We start from the raw sequence: 10740 nt of genomic DNA on the forward strand, positions 1-10740 counted from the left end.
GACTGCTGTTTAGCCCTTCCTGTGTTGGCCTCAATATTTTGGGAGTTTTCGCAACAACTTTCCCAATGACTTGTTAGTGAACACATAAAACCAGCTAACATAGACAAAATAGGCATAGTCAGTTTGCTACTGGAAGGCAGAAAGGTGAACAGACAAGGGTCAAGCATACAGGTATATGGCTGTGCAACCCAGAAAAGGCCCAGGAAGCATAAGAGAATATACAAAGGCAAAAGACCTGTGTTTACAAATGCTGTCACTTCACAGTGGACTTTCTATCCAAAAGGTCCAAGCTAAAACCTCCATCAAAACTACAGAAATACCAAATATTCTACAATAGTGTTGACACCCTCAGTGTTAATGTATCAGCACAGATATGTAAGAACTGGAGTGCAGTTGTCAGTCAAACATTTAAACTCTTCCTTGAAGTATAAAAACAAGTGACCTCCATACCTGTCTTAACAAATCTCCAGCAGAGTCTGGGTTTATGAAATGATTGGGCATAATGCAAATGTTGGCCACAGCACTGAAGAGAGTGGTCTACTTGTCACTCTAGAGAAACTGTGGTCAGACAAGAATAAAATTATAACAAAATAGCAGAGGAGAGGAAGATGTTTCCCACCCTTGAAAACGCATGCCTTGCCAGTTCAACACTGTCCTTTAACCAACATGGCCTGAAGGATGTGGGCTGATCATTGCAGAGATGTTCACTCGCAACAGTTCTGAGAAACAGAGTAAAACATTGCTCCTGTCGGAGCAAAGAACCAGATGGTAGTTTGCCAGCTCAAAAGGGCTCCCCAGCAGCTCACGGGACAGAACACTCTATTAGCTGGGTGGCTAGCAGCTTTCTGTGGACAGGCTGTGTAGCTATAACCTAGAAAGAGTAAAAAAGACAAAGACATTCCTCTCAGCTCATATCTTACAGGCACTGTAAGCTCTAAGTTTTAACCCCACTCATTGCCACTTCCTGGACACACAGCAAAGATTAAACCAATTCACTCAGAAATATATAGGTGATCTTCTTAAAACTAAATCTGAGGTTTGCTTTATCTAATCTTTCAGAAGCAAAGATACACTTGTAAATGTACATTTCCTCAGTTGAGCTCCATATTAGGGCTATTCAAGCTTCTCCTTTGCATGTCCTCCCCCCTGTGCACCACTACTAGCACCTACTTAGGAAAAGCTGCTAGCTAACATCTTTTACACTTATGCATTGTGGCTGCATTCTGGGTGTGAGTCAACTTTTGTCCTTGATATGCATCACAGGAAGTTGCTGCCCATAACTACACAAATTTACCCATAAGAGGGGACAGTCCCGGCTTCTAGCATCAAGGTGGTTCCTCACCTTATGCCATTCACTGCAGTGAAGCTCTCCCTGGCTCACTGCACAGACTCCCACTGTCTTGCTTCCACATTCTGGCAAGACAAGGTGAGGCAGTGCTGATGGGCAGCAGGGTGCAAATCATGTTTTTGCTGTGTATCTCTTCTGGGTAAAAACATGACTGGCCACTAACACAGCTGCATTGGTGACAATGCCCAGGTGAAAACACTAAGGCTGAAGGTAAGCCATGAAAACGGGTTCACTTCCCCAACCACATGAAGTGAAACAAATTGTTCTGCTTTTCATGTACTTAATTGCTTTCAATATATGTGATTGCTAAAACCAAGTCTACACAGCATAAATCCGGTAAACTGAGCATAACCCTGAAGCCATGCATTTGGCTTGCCAGCTGCATTGACTATACTGTGTATATACACCTGTCCTAGTTAGAACACCTGGGACCAGTTCATCACTGTGTGGGTGTAACCCAAAACTGTGTATTCTATGCCATCAATAGACCATTTACAGCAGCCGCCCAGAGCATGCCTGACCCCTCAGGCTATAAGCTGGGTGTTAAGAGGCCTGTGAGATAGGAGGATGCTCCCGTCCTCATACCCAGTGTGAAACTCCCCGCCCTGAGAGAGGTACTGGGCATTCCTGCCTGAACCTGAGGACATATAATCTTGGGAGTCTTGGGACTTCTGTACCACTTGTGGGATCCAGAGAAGGACCGGAACTTGGACTGGACTGAGACCACCACTCTCAACCTAACTGTGACTACCACTCTCAACTAGATTGCAATCGCCACTCTCAACTAGACTGCAACAGCACTCCCAACCAGACTGAGATCACCACCCTCGACTGAACTGCGACCAGCACTCTCACCAACAGGTTTTCCCTCTCCTTTTACTTTTTGGACTCAGAGGGACCACACGGAGCTCAGCACAGGGAGGGGGGCCCAATGAACACCACTCTGTTCATGCCCCAGGGTGCTGGGTTATACATCTGGGTTTTGTGGCTTAAAACCAATTCTTTGTCTGTGTAATTGTATTTATTGTATTATTTTTATTAAATTGTTATTCTGACTTATAATCTCTTTTGAGTTGGGTTCATTTCCCCTGCCGGTTTACCTTTAAACTAGCACAACACCAAAGCCTCACATACCCAAAAGGCCTGGTATTGTAAGGAAAGCTGCTCTTGCTCAGAGCAGCTACCCTGCAAATTGGGAATATGCTGGATTACATGACAAGGAGAGATTTGGCACTCAGACTTCTCCTGTTGGTGTGTCCATGTAAGCAACCTGTCCATCCAGGAATGAGGAGGGTCTGTAAGCCTGGAGGAGGCTCACTCCTACCCAGTGACAGGGACCCTTCCTATTTCTCTAGAGGACTGGTCTGCAAGTGGGAAGAATGTCCTGGCTAAGTTATGCCATGCTAGCTAGTAAGCAGTTCCATAAATGTTGATTTTTGCGTGGTTGTCATGGGTTTCAATTCTGGTTTTCAGTTCTGCTGACTCAATGACACTTGAAAGGTAGAATCTGGAATCACAGTATCAGGCAGAGTTGAACAATACATGCAATTCTTTTCTCCTGCATAGGTTCTCTGGAAATGCCCTCTGACAGAATCAAGTAGAGCTGTTATTCTTTTGGCCACCTTTAACAATAATCATGGTCTCAAGATAATAAAGACACATGACAGGAAGTAGATCTGCACACAAGGTGGCCACCTATAATTCTGGACTGTGGTCTGTGATCATGGTGTCTCTCTGGAGCAGGATGTGTAAGTGCAAAAATTAATTTGGGGACATCACAGGTCTTTCAGTGCAGATTAATAGCATCTTCTTTGGCAGTTAGCCAGAGGCATGTGAGACAGCCTACAACGGCTCTCATGACAGCCTATACAAATGAAAGAGCTTAGTAAAATAGGAAAGCATTTTTCTTTTCCAGTAGAGAAGCTCAGGCACTTAGAAAATTTGCCCTACACTGATTAGCAAATGAACTGCATACATACAGTTGGAGAGAGAGATGGGTTCTCCTGTGCATTGCAGCTGGCTACATCTCAGAAGATTAGCACAGACACTCCTTGCTACTTGGATAAACTGTACTGCAGAATAAAATTGCTCCCTATCAATCTAATGGAGAAGCCTCTACTACATCTCCCACTGAGTTTACTCACTGTCAGGCCAGCTAAAACTGAAGCAAAGGACAAAGTAAGATGAACAGAGCACTTTTTCTCTGAAATTCAAGGAGGGAACACTGACTTCACCAACAGATTCAGACTGCTACTTTCTGCTGTCAGCTTTCTGTGCACTAAACTCACTCACTGAGGAAACTGAGTAATTCCAGGTAGTTTCCTTTTCAATCACATCAAGTGACATTTGTGTTCTGGGAGAGATGAGACAAGCATATTTCTTTTGGTGAGAAATGTCTTATCTGCCAGCACGCTTTGGGACAAGAAGCTACTCTAGACTATTTGGGTAGTACTCCTCAGAGACTGGTGTTGTCAGCAAAATAAGGCACATAAGAAGTGAAGTGGCTGCAGGGCAAGTCATCATCTGGCTATTTCAGAGGCCATGAGTGGGATCTGCTGTGCCTTTGCGAGGATTTGGTAACACTGCTGTACCTTGTTCTCCAAGGCTGGAATTGCTTTCACTGTCGAGTTGACAGAGGGGAGGAAGAAGAGAGCGTATTTTGGAAATTACAGAAAACACGTTGACTATGTCAAACTCTCTTCTCTCCTCCTCTTCAGTTTTGCAGAAATAAATTAACATTTAATGTAAAACAGTCTGCTTTGATAGCTGCCTGAATGCCCCATTAAACATTTTCCACACCTCAGGGGAGTCAAATATCCTGTAGTAAATTGCAATTTGTCATGGATTTTCTAAGTCACAGGTTGACACAAGAAGCAGTTATCAGTCTCTGATCAGTATGCAGAGGCCATTACAGTCTTTAGCAATACTCCTTGATGGACACAGCAAGAGTTAGAGAGTAGATTTAAAAAGCAAAGCTCTTTAGTTTTGAACATATGGCTCCTACAAAAATGTTAGCGGAGTTTATTTCACCAACACAGCACTGAGTCAGTAATAAAATGTAATTCCCTGAAGGACAAGTGCCATTGTTTGTTGTGATTGTAGTTATCACTATTCATCTTCTATTTACATACCATGTAAATGTACACCATACTTTGTAACAGCACAATGAAAACAAAGCCCCTGCTTAGAAGAGTCTTAACACTTCTGCCCCAGTGACAAATCTAGTTCTATAAAATATTTAAGAGTAGCAGCAGCATGCAACCTGGAATTACTTGGAGCAAACCTTTACATGTGTGATCCACAACTGCAACCAGAGCCAGTGAGCACTGGAGGACAGTAACTGCAAAGAAAAAATCACCATCCTATCCTCCAAGTCCAAGATAACAACGCAGAAAAGTAACTAGCCAAACAAGACTTCACTGTTAAGACTGAAAATCTGTAATCTCCGTTCTTCAACCTCCATCCCTGGGTGATGGAAATGAGGAAGAGGAACAAAGAGAGGGGACTAAGATCATCACAGGTTTGCAAAACCAATTTTCTGCAGGCTGGGCTCTAATGCCTTTTAACTTCCTTCCATTTAAATCAACTAAGGGTTTTGGCTGTGATCCAGCATTCCGAGCATAAGCACCTGTACAGAATTGAAATTCTAGGTGACCTGTAAAACTGTCCTCCTAAAGTAAGTGCCTCATTTCCTCTGTATTGCCAAATGAGAGACGCGCCCTTAAAGGCCTCTGGAGAGAGGCCCTATTAACTCCTTTTGGCTAAGAAATCTTCCCTCTTTGCCTGTCAAGACCCTGACTGCTCTAACAGGCACACCTGCAAAGTCCATCACAGAGCAATACAAGACTGCAATTCTTCTGCATGTTTCATTCCTCAACATATGCTGCCAATTCAAATTCAACAGCTTATTTCAATTTATTCAAAGAATCAGATCTTTTCCCTTTCTACTATCTGACCCTAGAAAGCAATAATCTTCTGAAGGACTCTCCACAACATTCAGAATTTCTAAAGGAAAGCTGTCTTCTTTCTGTGAAAAAAAGCTGCAACTCTCTTCAACGTTTTACTTTAGGTTGCTGTATTGGGTCTGGCTGAGCTAGAGTTCATTTTCCCACAGTAGCCCTCACAGTGCTGTGCTTTGCATTGATAACACACCGGTGTTTTGGCTACTGCTGAGCACAGCATCAGTTGTGGGCAAGATCCTGGGAGAGGGCACAGCCAGGCCAGCTGACCCAAACTGACCAAAGGGATATTCCATACTGTATGACATCAGCTCAGATATAAAAGCTAAGGAAAGGAGCAGGAGGGCAGGCATACATTGTCTCCAAAGGCTGCCTGCTGAGAAACCACTATGCGTGCTGAAGCTCTGCTTCTCAGAGGTGGCCAACCACCGCTGCTCATGGGAAGTAGAGAATAAACCGTGTTACGTTTTGTTTTGCTTTGCTTTTGCGCATGAAAACTTCTGCTTTGCTTTTGCTTTAAATAAACTGCCTTATCCCAACCCACGAGTTGTTTTTCCACCTTACTGTCTCCCCTGTCCGGCTGGGAAGGGGAGTGATAGAGCAGCCAGCTGGGAAGGAGAGTGATAGAGCAGCGGGGTGAGCACCTGGCATCCAGCCAAGGTCAACCCACCACAGTTACATCATCCTTTGCTGTTCTGTTGTCTCATAAGTGTTGCTAACTATGAGCCATGGAGTCATTGATTCAGCAGTGGCTGTATGAGAATGGGTCATCTGAGTCCACACCACTGGGCAGGCAGGAGGAAGAAGGCCTAGTCATTGTACCAGCTGTCAAGCATTCAGAATAGCAGGAGAACAGCATTTTCCCCCAGATCAGTTACTGTGCCAGAGGACCTCAAAGTAGACTCTGCTGTTGAACCTCCTCTTGATTAGCTGCCCTGAGCAGCAGTAGGCTCTGCCTATCGCTGCATTCTCTGTCTTGTAGCTCTTGCATCATTAATTGCTGCTTGTATCTAACAGGGGACAGGTACCTCAACAGCCAGGAAAGCATGTATGGATTATATATAAAAAGTATACATGACAGAACACACAGTATCCAACTCAAATCTTTCCTTGGTCACTAAACAGTACATAAAATGAGACAGAGGGCTTTTCTCTGCTACTGTGAAGCTAAAGTCCCTGTCTCCATTTGCTGACTGTTATAATTCAATGTTGTTTTGCTGTAGTCTGTGTTTGAGGTGGCTCTCTTGCAGCTGTGTGGGAGGCTGGCAGGAGAGGGAGCGCATCACAGCACAGTCCTGGCACTCAGATGCCGTCTTGTAGAAGGCCTCTTTACAAGCTAGGAAGTACTGACCAGCAAGAGCAGAGTCACTGCCCCCTGACAGCCCTAGGGCAGCAGTTTCATTAACCTGCCCTACCTTCAGCAGCATCTCTATCGAGGACAGCATTTGCATCAAAGTCTGCCTTCACAGAGAGGAAGTGGCAAAGCAGGGGGAGGGAGAGACAGAGAGAGTCTAGCTTGCTCAAAAGGTAGTAAAACTGATAAAGGATCAACATTGAACAGATGTGAGGAGAAAGCTGTCATTTATTACTTCCTTATGCAACGCACTTCAACATTTTTCCAGAAACAAAGAGGCTAAGGAAACAAAGTAAAAGTCACGATCAATCCCTTGTGTTTCTCCTGGCATGACACCTTTCTGAGAAAACAGCTTTTCTGAACTCACGCCCAGCAACTTCAATGACCTTGACACAAATCTCTCACTCTTGGTACCCTGTCACTCAAGTTAGCAAGAATCTTAGCTTTCATCTGCAAAAGTAGCAAGTTTCTAGTCCCATCTTGCTCACTGGGGCTGAAGGGTGTTCCAAAAGGTGACTTGCTGAAGCTTTAAAAATGGGCAGATTAAAAATATGTAAGCAAATTATTTTAACCACATATTTTGATTGGATTTTTTAGTTGTGGGAGGGAAGTTTTTCCTAGGGACTACTGGAAGCTGAAAACAGGTGAGCTGCTACTGGCAACCAGGCTTCTGCAGTGGGCTGTAAGCATGCATTGTTCAGCTCTGCTTCCAGCCAGAAAGCTGTGCCTGAATAGGTGACGGAGCTCTTAAACTTCCAGGTTCGCTGCCCCACAAGGGCTTGGCCGACACGCGCCTTTGATGCAAATGCAAAGGAAAACCACTCCCAAATTAATCTTGTATAAGTGTCACTCAGCAGCAATCTAAACTATGCAGTAAAAGGAACAATTCTGACTTTTACTCTGCAACACCACAAGTGTTACAAAGGGCAGTGCACTTAGTTGGGATTCCCAACAGACCACAAGTAATATTAACATCAAAGGTACACCTTTTCTCATAGTCATGTCTACTTTTTTTGGCATATGGAGAATTGCTGGGAGAAAAACATTCCAGAATTAACATCCCAATTCCAGTACACATTAATATTTTTAACATCTTCTGCAGCAGGTACTTATTTATTTTCAACCTAGGAGACACAAGAGCTTGTTTCTAAACTGATTTTGTTTGGAAAAGGCTAGATTGAGCATCTTAATTAGCACTATTTTACTTTACTGCGTGAAGACCCTTACAAGACCTCCTGCCACCCATCTCCCTCAACACCAGAAGAGGTCAGAGTTAAAGACAACTACAGGCAAGAAAGGCATTAGAAAAAGGTATAGGTTAGCAATGCCTGTTTGTGCGATTTGACTAGGCTGCTTTCAGTTTAGTACAGAAATAAGTCCATTTTATTTGTGTTTTCATGCATGCATATCTGCTGATGAAGAAATATCTCTGGGTGAGATTTCTTATGTGATGTTAGTTTGTGAAATAACCTGAGTCTGCTGATCTTAAAAAATGCAGTCTGTTCTGAGTTCTTTTTCAGCATTTTTTTTTTCACAGAAAACCCAGCCTATTTCGAGTTTTTTTCAGTGTATTTTTTCACATGCCTTTCTTGCAATAGGAAAGTTGCTCTGTCTCAGTGCTTACGTCAGTACAGAGGACCCCTCCCAGCTAGACTGTGGAATTAGAGTGTAAGCTTCTTGGCACGTGTTTTGTTTCTGTTCAACTTAGAAGCATCAGAAAAAGAATTAAAATCTGCTTTCTCGGAAAATATATTCTTCTCTCATTCCCCCGTAGCCTTAGCCTACTAGGAGATGACAGTCTAGCATTCAGAGAAAAGCAAAACAAATATTCTGTAAAGCTGGATTCCAAGCACATAAACGTTGATGCAAAAGTCCTTTCAGTCTGACTCACAAATACCAACGCAGTGCTCTAAATGTACTGCCCAGATCATTAAAAAAATAATAATTCTTAAGGACATAAATGACCTAATGCTCCATCACAAGCACTGGGAAATAGCAAAGTCACAGGGAACGATGACACTTGCGACGATAAATGAAAGTGAATGTTCAATGGAAAGACTGGCTCATTCTTTAGAAAGAGAAACAAAGTTTAGGGTTGCTAATTCACGTCATGAAACCTCACATACCTAACTGAAATTCAGGAGCCTCTAGCCTCTATCCGTCCTTCACTCATTGAAGATTTAAAGCAGATTGAGTGAGGTCTCATATTATTATAACAAAATTCATGCCTGAAACTATACACGAGTGTAGTTTACTGCTCACATCGAGAAGTGTTTTCATAAAGGCTTGCAAATCAAACACTGCTGTGATGCTTACATGCACTTTGCAATGCAGTGTCCTTCCTTTAAAGTATAAAACACAAGTCCAGACCACACGTGTAGACCTATAAAAAATGTTTCTTACTCATAAATCAGTGATTCACTGTAGGACTCCACCAGTTAAGAGAAGCTTCACTTTCACCTGCAGGACTGTATGAACTCCCGCAGTACTGAGCAAAGAGCTGGGAGATACCAGTTCCAGGGGCAACTGGAAGTTTCTTTGCACTTGAAGTGGAAATGCAAGCCCTCCACAACGGACCTGCTCACTGCCTTGCTTCCACATCTCCACTTGCCTGAGTCCTCGTGCCCGGTGGGACCCCAACGCTGGCTGCCACCACAGCACTGCCGTCCCCGGCACTCACCCTCCATGCCTCACCTGTTGTACACCAGGCACTCCATGTGGTTGATCTCCTGGTCGGAGCGGTAGCGGCTGTAATCCTCCCAGAGGTCCTTGATGGCGGTGACCGCCAAGATGAAGAGCACAGGGGCCAAGGCCAGCTCCGGCTGGAAGGCATTGACGGCTGGCACGAAGTTGAGGAGGGCGATAAATACAAAGTAGACGTTGGCCAGGCGGTGGAATTGCTCAAAGAGGTTCTTGGGCAAGAAGGACAGTGCCGTGTACTTCGTGGTCTTGAGGCGGTTGCAGGCCAGGACCGTCTTCTTGGGCTTCTCCGACTCGGCCTCAGGTAACAGCAGGCTGGAGCGCACCAGGCGCGTCTTACTCTCCTTCTTCCTCCGCCTCCTCTTCCTCTGCCTCTCCTGCCCCTCCGGTAGCACCTGGGGCGCTCCCTCTCCTCCTGCCGTGCCCTGAGACATCGCTGCCGCCCCGTTGTCCTCGCCGGGGCAGCGCGGGCAGCTCCCACCGCCAGGCACGGCCCTAAGTTATCATCCTCCGCCGCCCGCCACGGCTCTCCTTTCCTCTTCCCCTTCGGGCGCGGGCGGGGGGGAGGAGGGCTCTTTCGAACCCGCTCCCAACCGCTCTGCTGGGACCTCTCTCGCTTTCTCCTCCTCCTCGTGGGCCGGGGATAGGACGTGGGCAGGCGGCGAGCCGAGCCCTCCTCCCGCGGGCCTCGCCCCGTCCCGGGCGCGGGGGATGCGGGGGATGCGGGGCTGCCGTGCCGTGGCCCCGGCGCGGCGCTGTCGGGGCGCGGGCAGGGCCGGGGGGAACGGCGGGGGCCGCCCGCCGGGAATGGGGAGCGGCGCTTCCGCGAACAGCCTGCCCCGAGCGCCGCGCCGCCCCGGGGCACAGACCCGGGGTGGGACACTTTCGTCGGCTGCTTTTGACTTTTAGTTACGAGTGGAAAGCAGGAGGAGGGGGTTTGAGTGAGGAAATTAGAAGTTCCTACTGAAGCGTCGGCGCTCCGCACCGGCGTTCATCCGCTGTGCTGCAGCAGCAGCTGGTGGGAGTTTTTACCATCTGACTCACGTCAAAATACTCCACTTTCTGTCTGAGACCGTGTGCCGTGGTTGTACCCAACCCTGTGCTTGGTCTGGGAGATGCAGTGCAACATCTCCCAGCTGCTCACGTCATCTCCATTGGTGGTGGACGTGATGCCTGGGACAACCCCAAAGGTGGGAACCGAAAATTAAGTTTCTGATGGACTGCATTAGGCACTGCCAGCCCCACACACGTCCAGGCAGTGGTGTGCTCTAACGTGTTCACCTCTATTGGGGTTTTCTATTCCCTTGTAATAGGGTAGGTCTTTCCAGCAAGGGGTGGAAAATGCCAACTTCTCACTCTGAGGTTTGCACTCCACACTT

General features: G+C 46.1%; 1 protein-coding gene across 3 annotated transcripts in view; it reads right to left on the minus strand.

Moving 5' to 3' along the window:
- ATP10A (ATPase phospholipid transporting 10A (putative)) overlaps nt 1–9988 on the minus strand; it is a 112336-nt gene extending 102348 nt beyond the window's left edge. For all 3 annotated transcript variants that reach the window (XM_017818518.1, XM_017818517.1, XM_017818519.1), the window contains exon 1: nt 9356–9988. In XM_017818518.1, the coding sequence (XP_017674007.1) occupies nt 9356–9795 (440 nt within the window). In that variant the 5' untranslated portion in view covers nt 9796–9988. The remainder of the gene's footprint in view (nt 1–9355) is intronic.
- Nucleotides 9989–10740: the final 752 nt, after the last annotated feature.

This window comes from Lepidothrix coronata, unplaced genomic scaffold, assembly GCF_001604755.1.
Source record: "Lepidothrix coronata isolate B3197 unplaced genomic scaffold, Lepidothrix_coronata-1.0 Scaffold68, whole genome shotgun sequence".
NCBI classification, from domain to species: Eukaryota; Metazoa; Chordata; class Aves; order Passeriformes; family Pipridae; genus Lepidothrix; species Lepidothrix coronata.